Below are 12,047 nucleotides of genomic sequence, written 5' to 3' on the forward strand. Positions count from 1 at the left end.
CAAGGATGTTGCCAGGACGGGAGAAACGGAGTTATAAGGGAAGGTTGACTTTTTTCCCTAGAGCGTTGGAGAATGAGAGGAGATTTGACAGAGGTATACAAAATTATGAGCAGTATAGATAAGGTAAATACAAACAGGCTTTTTCCAATGAGGTTCGGTGAGACTAGAACTAGAGGTCATGGGTTAAGGGTGAAAGGTAAATTGTTTAAGTGGAACATGAGGGGGGAGCTTCTTCACTCAGAGGGTTCAAAGGTTTCAAAGGTACATTTAATGTCAGACAAATGTATACAATATACATCCTGAAATGCTTGAGAATATGGTGAGAATATGGAACAAGCTGTCAGTGGAAGTGGTGGATGCAGGCTCAATTTCAACATTTAAGAGAAATTTGGATAGGCACATGGATGATAGGGGTACAAGTTGATGGGAGTAGGTGGATTAAATGTTTCGGCATGGTCTGGGTAGGTGGTAGGGCCTGTTTCTGTGCTGTAGTGTTCTTTGACTTTCTGACTATCAGAGAGCATGCCTCGAATGCTTACGGTAATTAGTGATGGATGCTGTCTTCTTGAGGCGCCGCGCCTTGACGATGTCCTCGATGGCGGGGAGGGTTGTGCCCACGATGGAGCTGGTTGCGTCTACAACCCTCTGCAGTCTCTTCCCGTTCTGCACGTTGGAGCCCCCACGCCAGACTTTCCACCTATTGTCAAGGAAGGACTGGTGATATAATACCAAGTCAGGGTAGTGGGAGACATCGGGGGAAACCCGCAGGAGGCAGAGCTTTCTGTGCACTTTCTACCCGAGCCTTTGCTGGTGTAAGAGCATGCAAGATAGTGTAGAGTATTTTATGTCTGGTTCACATTGGTACCATGTTAAACTGATGTTGAGAAGATTTCTGAATTCCTTCTTGGATTTAAACGGTCCTGTTCTCTCTTTAAGACCTCTGGCTTTTGATTTCCGAATAGCGGAAACATGCTGAACCAGCACACAATCTCATTCCTTTATTACCCCAACAAGCTGGGTTGGGCACTTCGCTGTCAGTGAGCGGCTGGTCAAAAAGTAGACTCCATGCGCCCCCTTCTGGTTAACGCAAATATTACGCCTGTTCCAAATCATTTGGAGGTCGGTATACACTTTGATGTTAAGGACACCCCTCTGCGTACTGGCAGAATATCAAGCCTGTCATTTGACTTTGTTAAACCCACCATCTATTTAAACCCCGCTGCATACTGGCAGACTATCAAGTCTCTCGTTTGAGTTTGTTAAACCCACTGTCTTGAACTTCATTCTCGTGGCCTTTGATGGCATTATTTAGACTAATGACCAGCTTTGTACCAATCCTGTTTTATAAAATTACTTAACATACCAAAGCAGGAAGCCATTTGGCCCATTAGCAGCTCCCTGCAGAACAATCCCAACAGTGACATTTTCACTTCACAAACAAGAGAAAATCAGTCATTATCAATACTGTTCAGAAATCTTCTGACGAAGGGCCTTGGCCCGAAACGTTGACTGCTCATTTCCACAGATGCTGCCCGACCTGCTGAGTTCCTCCAGCTCGTTGTACGTGTTTCTCTTCAGAAATTGTCTGCCTGGTGTCAGTGATCGCATAGCCAGGACTTGTGATATACACCAGCTGCTCCCATGGCTTCAAATGACCGTGATCGGGGGCGGGCGGGGGGTGTCAAGCAGATGTTACACCTTGACCAAGGGTGACCTGCAGGCTAGCAGAGGGAAGGAGTTCCTTACACCTCCTTTGATAGAGATGTACTTCCCCCTCGCCACCCACGGTAGTTGATGGCCATTCTTCTGATGGACAGATGGAATGAGGTGGGGGAGAGGTGGCAAAGAGAGAAAAAAATCCACGGGGGCTATTAAGCATGGGCATGAGGATTTGGATATAGAATCAGAGTCAGGCTTATTATCACACACGTCATGAAATTTGTAATTTTGTGGCCGTTGTACAGTGCAAGACAAAATATTACTATAGTTAAATCACTAAATAGTACCGATGGAGAATAGTGAGGTAGTGTTCATGGGCTCATTGTCAGTTTAGGAATCTGAAGGTGGAGGGGACTAAGTTGTCCCTAAAATGTTGAGTGTGTGTCTTCAGACTCCTGCACCTGCTCCCTGATGGTGGTAATGAGAAGAGGGCATGTCACTGATGGTGAGGGTCCTTCATTACGGATGCTGCCTTCTTGAGGGACTGCTTCTTGAAGAGGCCCTCGATAGTGGGAGGGTTATGGCCATGGTGGGAGAAACTTAGTATACAAACCTCTGCAGCCTCTTTCCATCCTGTGTATTAGAGCCGGATGGAGATGCGCTCAGTCAGAACGCTCTCCACGGGGCATCTGCAGAGTCTCACCAGATCTCCCGGGGTTGGAAAACTGCAAACTCTGTTGACTTGTACGCGGCCCAAGAGGGATATGAGATGGCGTTCCTCCCATTTTTGCACACACAAGATGGTGGAGGAACTCAGCCGTTCAGGCAACATCAATGGAGAAGAGTGAACAGTTGAAGGTTTGTGCCGAGACCCTTCTTCAGGACTGAGAGGGAGGGTGGGTATAGATACCTGAAATAAAAGTTGGAGGGAGGGGAGAGAGGCTAGCTGGAAGGTGATTGGTGAAGCCAGGTGGGTGGGAAAGGTCAAGGGCTGGATAAGAAAGAATCTGATAGGGGAGGAGAGTCCACAATAGGAAAAAGGGGAGGAGGAGGGAACCCAGGGGGAAGGAATAGGCAGGTGAGAAGAAGTAGAAAGTCAGTAGGGAATGGGGGGGGGGGGTGGATTTTTGTTCACCAGAAGGAGAAATCGATATTCATAACATCAGGTTGGAGTTTACCCAGACAGAATATAAGATGTTCCTCTTTCACCCTGAGAGTGGCCTCATCTTGGCACAAGAGGAGGCCGTTCATTGCCATGTCGGAACGGGAACAGCATTGGGAATCAGAATTAAAATGTTTGGCCAGTGGGAAGTCCCACTTGTGGCGGATGGTGCGGAGGTGCCCGATGAAGCAGTCCCCCAGTTTAGGGTGGGGGTGTGGAGGAAGCCGCATCAGGAACACTGGATACAATAGGCGACCCCAGCAGGTTTCCAGGTGCAGTGTTGCCTCACCTGGAAGGGCTGTTTGGGGCCCTGAATGGAGGTGAGGGATGGATAGGTGTAGTGCCTGGAGGGAGATTAGTGGGGAGGCCTATGGGGGGAGGGGGGTGGAGGTAAGGATATGTTTAGACATAGTGTCCTTTTGGAGATGATGGAATTTGCAGAGGATAATGTGTTGGATGCAGAGGCTCATGGGTGGTAGATAAGGACAAGAGGGACTCTATCACTGTTAAGGCGGTTGGAAGATGGGGTGTATGGGAAATGGAGGAGATGCCGGTGAGGGCAGCATCAATAGTGGAGGGAAGGAATGGGAATTGGAATTAAAATGTCTGGTTCTTTAAAAGAGGACATGGAATGGAAAGTCGCATCCTGAGAACAGAGGTGGAAGATGGGCAGGTGAACCTCAGAAACACCCACGCAAAGTGCTGGAGGATAGGCAGCATCTGTGGAAAACTTTGGTGGAAGAAATGAAAGGGTTAACTATTCTCTAAATGGAGAGAAAAGACAAAAAACTGGGGTGCAAATGGACTTGGAGGTCTGTGTGCAGGATTGTGGTATGCGTACACCAGGGTCTCACAAAGTGAGTCAGAGAAGGGCTCTGTTACTATTGATGCCGAGAGAGGAACACAAACTATGGAATCTAATTTCAAGTGCACAGACAGCGGCGGGACAGCAGGTGGCGCAGCAGGATAAGACAGGCCGAGGCAGGCGAGCGGATGCGCGACGTCACGGATCACGTTGACCGCCGACGTCACCGCGCTTGGCTTCGCTGCGACGCCATCGCCAAGATGTCGACCGCCATGAACTTCAGCGGCAAAAGCTTCAGTCCTCGGCCGCCGGACCGGGGCGCGTTCCCGCTCGATCACCTGGGTAAGTGGGCGGAGGTCCCAGGCTCTTTCCCCCCATAACTTCCGTGTCTCTACAACCACTCCGCCCTCATGACCTCCCATTACACCGCAGTCCCCATTTCCTCTGCCCCTCTTCCACCTTCCCTTTTCCTACTTTCCTCATCATCCATGCCTCCTCCTCCTCCTTATATTTGCCTCTTCCATCCCTCTTATAACATCTTTTTCAGTAGTCTTGGACTACGTTTTGCTGTTGTAGTTTCGATCTGAGTTGTTCTTTTAACTCAGATGCACCTGACTTATCCAGTGTTTCGGTATTAGTGATTTTTATTCACATTGTCAGCATTCGTAGTTTGGTTTCGCTTCTGATGGCAACAGATCAACATTTCTAATACGTTGCTTTAACAGAATCTCCGTGTTGCTATTTTACAGGTGAATGTAAAGCATTTAAAGAGAAATTTATGGATTGCCTTAAAGAGAGCAAGTTTGACAGCTCTGTGTGCAGAGAGCAATCAATGGAATATTTAAAATGCAGAATGGACAGGTACGGAAATCAGAATCAGGCTTAATATAATCGGACTGGAGGTGAGGTGGGTGGGGGGAGGGTTAAATGGGCAGGTATAGCACTTAAACAAAGACCGCTAGCCCTTCAGCCCCCCCCCCCCATGTTGTGCAGAACTAACTAAACAAATCCCTTCTGTCTACAAAGGTCTATATCCCTCCATTCCCTGCACATTCGAAGAGCCTCAAACACTTCTATAATATTTGCCTCAATACCACCCCTGGCAGCACATTCAAAGCATCCGCCACACTTTTTTAAAAACAAAACTTAGCCCACGCATTTCATTTGAACTTTACTTACTAAGTGTTTGTTGCTCTGTTGACATTTAGGGCAGCAATGAAGGTCCAACTCTGTCGATACTATCGCACACAGATAAAAAGCGATTTTTCATTGGTGTTTTCCGTAACAATTTTTTTGACCAATCAGGTTTGTTAGCCCTGAACTGAACCGCTGTGACTGGAGGACTACTCTTAGTCTGCCTTCTACCCTCTACCTATTTGGCATGGGTGATCCTACCAAGAGTCAAAGCACAAAGACCTTACTCTAGCCAAGGTGCTTTCCAGGTCATTGAGGCACACAAGCCTCTGGTTTACAGGATAATAAATACAAACCCCATTTCCAGAAAAGTTGAGATATTTTCCAAAATGCAATAAAAACAAAAATCTGTGATATGTTAATTCATGTGAACCTTTATTTAACTGAAAAAAGTACAAAGAAAAGATTTTCAATTGTTTTACTGACCAACTTAATTGTATTTTGTAAATATACACAAATTTAGAATTTGATGGCTGCAACACACTCAACAAAAGTTGGGACAGAGTTAAAATAAGATTGAAAAGCGCACAGAATATTCAAGTAACACCGGTTTGGAAGACTCCACATTAAGCAGGCTAATTGGTAGCAGGTGAGGTATCATGACTGGGTATAAAAGTAGCGTCCATCAAAGGCTCAGTCTTTGCAAGCAACGATGGGTCGTGGCTCACCCCTTTGTGCCAAAATTCGTGAGAGACTTGTTAGTCAGTTCAAAAGGAACATTTCCCAACGCAAGATTGCAGAGAATTTAGGTCTTTCAACATCCACAGTACATAATATTGTGAAAAGATTCAGAGAATTCAGAGACATCTCACTGTGTAAAGGGCAAGGTCGGAAACAACTGTTGAATGCGCGTGATCTTCGAGCCCTCAGGCGGCATTGCCTAAGAAACCGTCATGCTGCTGTGACAATTATAGCCACCTGGGCTTGGGAGTACTTCAGAAAACCATTGTCACTTAATACAGTCCGTTGCTGCATCCAGAAATGCAACTTGAAACTGTATTATGCAAGGAGGAAGCCATACATGAACTCTATGCAGAAACACCAGCGAGTTCTCTGGGCCCGAGCTCATCTCAGATGGACCGAAAGACTGTGGAACTGTGTACTGTGGTCAGATGAGTCCACATTTCAGCTAGTTTTTGGAAAAAACAGGCGTCAAGTTCTCCGTGCCAAAGATGAAAACAACCATCCTGATTGTTATCAGTGAAAGGTGCAAAAGCCAGTATCTGTGATGGTATGGGGGTGCATCAGTGCCCACGGCATGGGTGAGTTGCATGTATGTGAAAGTACCATTGACTCTGAGGCGTATATTAGGATTTTAGAGAGACATATGTTGCCATCAAGGCGACGTCTCTTCCCGGGACGTCCATGCTTATTTCAGCAGGACAATGCCAGACCACATTCTGCACGGGCTACAACAGCGTGGCTTTGTAGACACAGAGTGCGTGTGCTTGACTGGCCTGCTGGCAGTCCAGATCTATCTCCTATTGAAAATGTACGGCGCATCATGAAGAGGAGAATCAGACAACGGAGACCACGGACTGTTGAGCAGCTGAAGTCTTATATCAAGCAAGAATGGACAAAATTTCCAATTGCAAATCTACTACAATTAGTATTCTCAGTTCCAAAACGATTAAAAAGTGTTATTAAAAGGAAAGGTGATGTAACACAATGGTAAACATGCCTTTGTCCCAACTTTTGTTGAGTGTGTTGCAGCCATCAAATTCTAAATTTGTGTATATTTACAAAATACAATTAAGTTGGTCAGTAAAACTATTGAAAATCTTTTCTTTGTACTTTTGTCAGTTAAATAAAGGTTCACGTGAATTAGCATATCACAGATTTTTGTTTTTATTGCACTTTGGAAAATATCCCAACTTTTCTGGAAATGGGGTTTGTACAATAGTGTTTATTAGAAACTTTTCATAAACAAAGACCAATGTCTAAAAGACAAATTTGGCAAGTAAGTAAAAATACTGAGAGTATCTGTTGTAAAGAGCCCTTGAAAGTGAGTCAGTAGGTTGAAGAACCAGTTCAGAGTTGTGATGACTGAACTTATACATGCTGTTTCAGAATCCTGATGGTTGAAGGGTAGTAACTGTTCTGCCTGGGACCTAAAGTTCAAAGTAAATGTATTGTCAAAGTTAAGTGTATGTCATCATACACTATCCTGGGATTCATTCCCTTTTGTCCACCTGAGATACAGATGGGCTTTAGATCTGATATTTTCCTGAACAGCCAGGACCTCTTTAGCTTCTCATCTCTCATCCTTTCTTTGTGCTGTACTGGCACTAGAGTTTGGTATGTTATCTTTGGTACGGGAGATGAGTTCTCAGTCAGAGCGTCAGGGCCTGTACTCACTGGAGTTCAGAAGAATTGGGGGGGGGGGGGATTCTCATTGAAATCTATCAGATATTGAAAAACTTCAGGATACAAGGACATCCCTTTAGAACCGAGATAAGGAGGAATTTCTTTAGTCAGAGAGTGTGAATCTGTAGAATTTATTGCACAGAGGACTATGGAGGGTAAGTTATTCAGTTCATTTAAAGTGGAGGTTGATAGGTAGTTGATTAGTAAGGGTGTTATGGGAATGTAATAATATAAACCATAATATAATTGCAGAGCAGACTCAATGGGCTGAATAGCCTAATTCTGTTCCCATGGGTCATGGGTCTTTGGATGAGGCTGCCAGCCAGGGAATGAAATCTTTCATTTCATCATGAGATCTTGAAACATTGCCCTGCTCTTCCATGGATGCTGCCTGACATGCTGAGTATTTCTGGCATTTAGTGTGTTTTGACTTACGTAACCCTCTCACGAGGCTTGTATACAAACTTGGCTTATAAGCTAACTCTAACAACCTCCTGACTCAGCAGTGAGTCGACCATCCTTCATAAACAATATACATCTTGGGTCGATATGATTTGGGGTTCAACCAAACAGGGAAGTTAGGATGTTACTATTAAGGAACATGGGTTGTAGTGAATGCTGTGTAAAATACTGCCCAGGCACAGCTATTGGTAGCCCAGATATGACAGATCATATACCGCATAAAATTATGAAGAAAGTATATTTATGAAATTTTGAGTTTTAACCAACAGTTCAAGAAAAAGAAAAGTAAAATAAAAGGGCCAATTACAGTTAAACCAGTCCAATGTGCAAATAAATGTTGAAGCTCATTTCTGTAGTAGTCGGGGGTGTATCTCTTTTTTTAAATTAGTTTTTTAATACATTTTCTACATAGCTACAGATAAAAAAAACCCCGGATCAAAATGAAGAACATTGATACAGTGCAAAAATAAACATACAATAATAATATGATACAAAGAAAGATAATTGAGAAAGCACCCAAATTGAAGACGTAAAATTAGTATCCTCCCCAAGCCCCGCAACAAAAAAAAACTCCAGACCAACCACAACACAATATAGAGAATATAAATCAGGACATTCAAACCTCCAAAACTGTAAATACACTTAGCAACAGAGGATATTAATGCCTACTACAAAAAAAAGGAGCTGAAAGCAAGGGACCGAAAAAAAACCTTAGTTGAGAGGAAGGTTATGAAAGTACTCAATAAAAGGTCCCCAGACCTTATGGAACTTTAAATCCGAATTAGGGACTGAATAATGAATTTTTTCAAGGTCTAAGCAGGCCATAATATCGTTAAGCCATTGAGCATGCGTGGGCGGGGCAACATCTCTCAATCTAAGGAGGATTAAACGTCTAGCCAGGAGAGAGGCAAAAGATAATATTCGACACTTAGTCGAACTCAGACGTAAATCTGTCTCACCCCAGAAACCGAACAAAGCAATTAAAGGGTTAGGTTCTAGGTGGTGATTCAGAATATACGATAACGTTATGAAGACATCTTTCCAAAATTTCTCCAAGCTAGGACAAAGCCAGTACATATGAATGAGAGAAGCCTCGCCCCTTTTGCATTTATCACAAAGCGGAATGATGTTAGGGTAAAACTGAGATAATTTGAATTTAGACATATGGGCTCTATGAACAATCTTAAACTGTAAAAGGCAATGGCGAGCACAAAGAGAGGTTGAGTTAACCGATTTGAGAATCGAGTCCCAAGTCTCATCGGATAAGGAGGTATTTAAATCATGCTCCCATGCCATTTTAATTTTATCCACAGGGGCACGTCGTAGGGCTGCTAATTTATCACGAATAAATGATATTAAACCTTTACCTAGTGGATTAATAGAAAGAAATAAGTCCATAACATTTTTCTCAGGCATTTCAGGGAAGTTAGGGATTAAAGGAGTAATAAAGTGTCTAATTTGGAGATATCTAAAGAAATGAGCATTAGGCAGATTGAACTTAGCAGAGAGCTGTTGAAAAGAGGCGAAGCGATTATCAATAAAAAGATCTTCAAAATGTCTAATGCCCTTCCTATACCAATCATGGAAGGCTGAGTCATACGTAGTAGGTAAAAAAAAGGTGATTATATAAGATAGGGCTAGAAAAGGAAAAACCATGGAACCCATAAAATTTCCTAAACTGAGCCCATATACGCAAAGTGTGTCTGACAAGAGGATTAACTATTAATCTGGACAAACTGCTAGGGAGTACAGAGCCGAGAAGTGCAGAGATAGATAATTCTTTAGTGGAGCTCAACTCCATTGCCACCCAGTTAGGGCACTCGGGTTGGCCATGGAAAAAAGACCAAAAGGTAGCACAACGTATATTGGCTGCCCAATAATATAAACGAAAGTTAGGTAAAGCCATGCCACCCTCTTTTTTAGATTTTTGGAGATAAACTTTGTTAATTCTAGAGCGCTTATTCTTCCACAGATATGACAAAATAATAGAGTCTAAGGAATCAAAAAAAGATTTAGGAATAAAAATTGGGATTGATTGAAATAAATATAAAAGTTTAGGGAGAACATACATTTTAACAACATTAATAAGATTTACCAAAGACATAGATAGAGGTGACCATTGTAACAGACTCTGTTTAATAGTATATGAAAGATTGGCAAAATTTTCACGAAAGAGATCTTTAAACTTCCTTGTGACTATAATCCCAAGATAAGTAAATTGATTGTGGACTACTTTAAAAGGGAGATCACGAAATGTTAATTCTTGTGCTTCTTTATTAATTGGGAAAAGTTCACTCTTATATAAATTAAGTTTATATCCAGAGAACTGGCTGAACTGGTCAAGAAGTGAAAACATTGGAGGTAAGGATGTAGACGGATTTGAAAGAAAAAGTAATAAGTCATCAGCATAAAGAGAAACTTTATGCTTAACACCCCCTCTCCAAATCCCGGTCAGTTCAGGACAATTTCGAAAAGCTATCGCCAAAGGTTCTATAGCCAAATCAAAGAGAAAAGGACTTAAAGGGCATCCCTGACGGGTGCCACGTTTGAGGTTAAATAACTGGGATTTCTGAGAATTAGTTAAAACAGAGGCAGTAGGACACAAATACAGCAATTTGATCCAAGAGATAAAACTTTGACCGAAGTCAAATTTTTCTAAAACTGCAAAAAGGTAGTTCCACTCTATACGATCAAATGCTTTCTCCGCATCAAGGGAAATAACACATTCAGGAATCCCAGTTGGAGGTGAATATAAAATGTTAAATAAACGCCGAATGTTAAAAAAAGGAAGACGGTTTTTAATAAAACCAGTTTGATCATCAGAAATAATAGAGGGGATAACAGTTTCTAATCCATAAGCCAAAACTTTGGCCAAGATTTTAACATCAACATTAAGCAATGAAATCGGCCTATACGAGGAACACTCTGTTGGGTCTTTACCCTTTTTTAATAAAAGAATAATAGAAGCCTCATTGAAAGAGGGTGGCAATTTGCCGTAGTTAAACGAGTCAGATAACACTGAAAGTAACTGAGGGGAGAGAAGTGAAGAGAATGATTTATAAAATTCTACGGGGAGCCCATCAGGTCCAGGAGATTTCCCTGAGGACAATGCAGAAATTGCAGAAGATATTTCTTCTGATGATATAGGCGCATTAAGTTTGGCTTTAAAATCAGATGAAAGCAAAGGAATATTCAGATTATTTTAAAAAATGATCGATAAAGATATTGTCATTCAAAGATTCAGAGGAATAAAGTCGAGAATAGAAATTTTTAAATGCATCATTGATTTCTAAGTGATCCGATGTAAGGTCTCCATTCTCCTTCCGGATCTTTGTAATATGTTGTTTGGCTTTGGAACGCCTCAGCTGATTGGCCAGAAATTGACCAGATTTGTCACCATGAATATAAAAACGACTTACTTTCAAGAAGTTGGCGTTCGACAGGTTGAGTGGACAGAAGATTAAATTTAGTTTGGAGTTCTACACGTTTCTTGTATAGTTCAAGATTCTTAGTTTGAGCATACAGTTGATGGGGGTGTATCTCTTCATGGCTTGATTGTGTTTTCTTCCACAGACAGTTGATGGCCAAGGAACCTCTGGAGAAACTGGGATTCAAAGATCTCCTGGATGTTCACTCAGTAGAAACAGATCAGCAAAAAAAACACCTAACAGATGTGCAGGGTGTTACACCTATGAATTAAATTAATCTGGGGCTCTATTCATACCAAATGTGTATATATTGTAAGATATTTTTCTGTGCAATAAATGTGTGATCGTTGCTTAAAACGTTGATTAGTTGGTCTCCTTTCAATCGTACTATCGTTATTTTTTTCTCTGTTTATTCCTTACTCCCTTGACACTTGTGGCTTATTGATAGACCCTATGGCCGGCTGATGGTGCAGTGGCATCCACACTGGACTCTGGAGTGAAGGCTCCCGAGTTCGAATCCAAATCGGGCCACCCCAGAGCATGCTTTCCATCCATGCTGGGTTGAGTGTCGAGCCTTGTTTAAAAAAAAGGATGGAGTTTGGAGCGTTCATATCATGACCTGGTTAATCCGAAAGGAGACTAATCCTGACACGATTGGTCACACTAAAAAAAAGACTTTATTGGAATTTATTTATTGGGTTTCAAAGGTTCATTTATTATCAAAGTATATCAGCAGTTCCAATTCTGAGATCTGTCTTCTCCAGATAGCCACAAAACAAAGAAATCCATGCAAGTCATTCAAAGAAAAACATCAGACCTCTTCTCCCCTCCCCCCACCAAAAAAAGAATAACAAATTGCCCCAAATTAAATCGCTCAGATGGAAGGACGATTGCACAAGCGTGTGGATGTCAGTGAGTTAGACTGGCGCGAAGAACTGAAAAGGAGACAGACTTACAGGGCAGGTGAGAG

General features: G+C 42.4%; 1 protein-coding gene across 1 annotated transcript; it reads left to right on the forward strand.

Moving 5' to 3' along the window:
• The first annotated feature begins 3,819 nt into the window (after positions 1-3,819).
• Positions 3,820-11,434, forward strand: cox19 (cytochrome c oxidase assembly factor COX19). Its single transcript, XM_073060199.1, has 3 exons — positions 3,820-3,968; positions 4,376-4,487; positions 11,223-11,434. Exons 1-3 carry the CDS (start codon positions 3,887-3,889, stop codon positions 11,347-11,349), a joined length of 321 nt encoding a protein of 106 aa, XP_072916300.1. The 5' UTR covers positions 3,820-3,886; the 3' UTR covers positions 11,350-11,434.
• The last annotated feature ends 613 nt before the right edge of the window (positions 11,435-12,047 follow it).

Source organism: Hemitrygon akajei, chromosome 11, assembly GCF_048418815.1.
Source record: "Hemitrygon akajei chromosome 11, sHemAka1.3, whole genome shotgun sequence".
NCBI classification, from domain to species: domain Eukaryota; kingdom Metazoa; phylum Chordata; class Chondrichthyes; order Myliobatiformes; family Dasyatidae; genus Hemitrygon; species Hemitrygon akajei.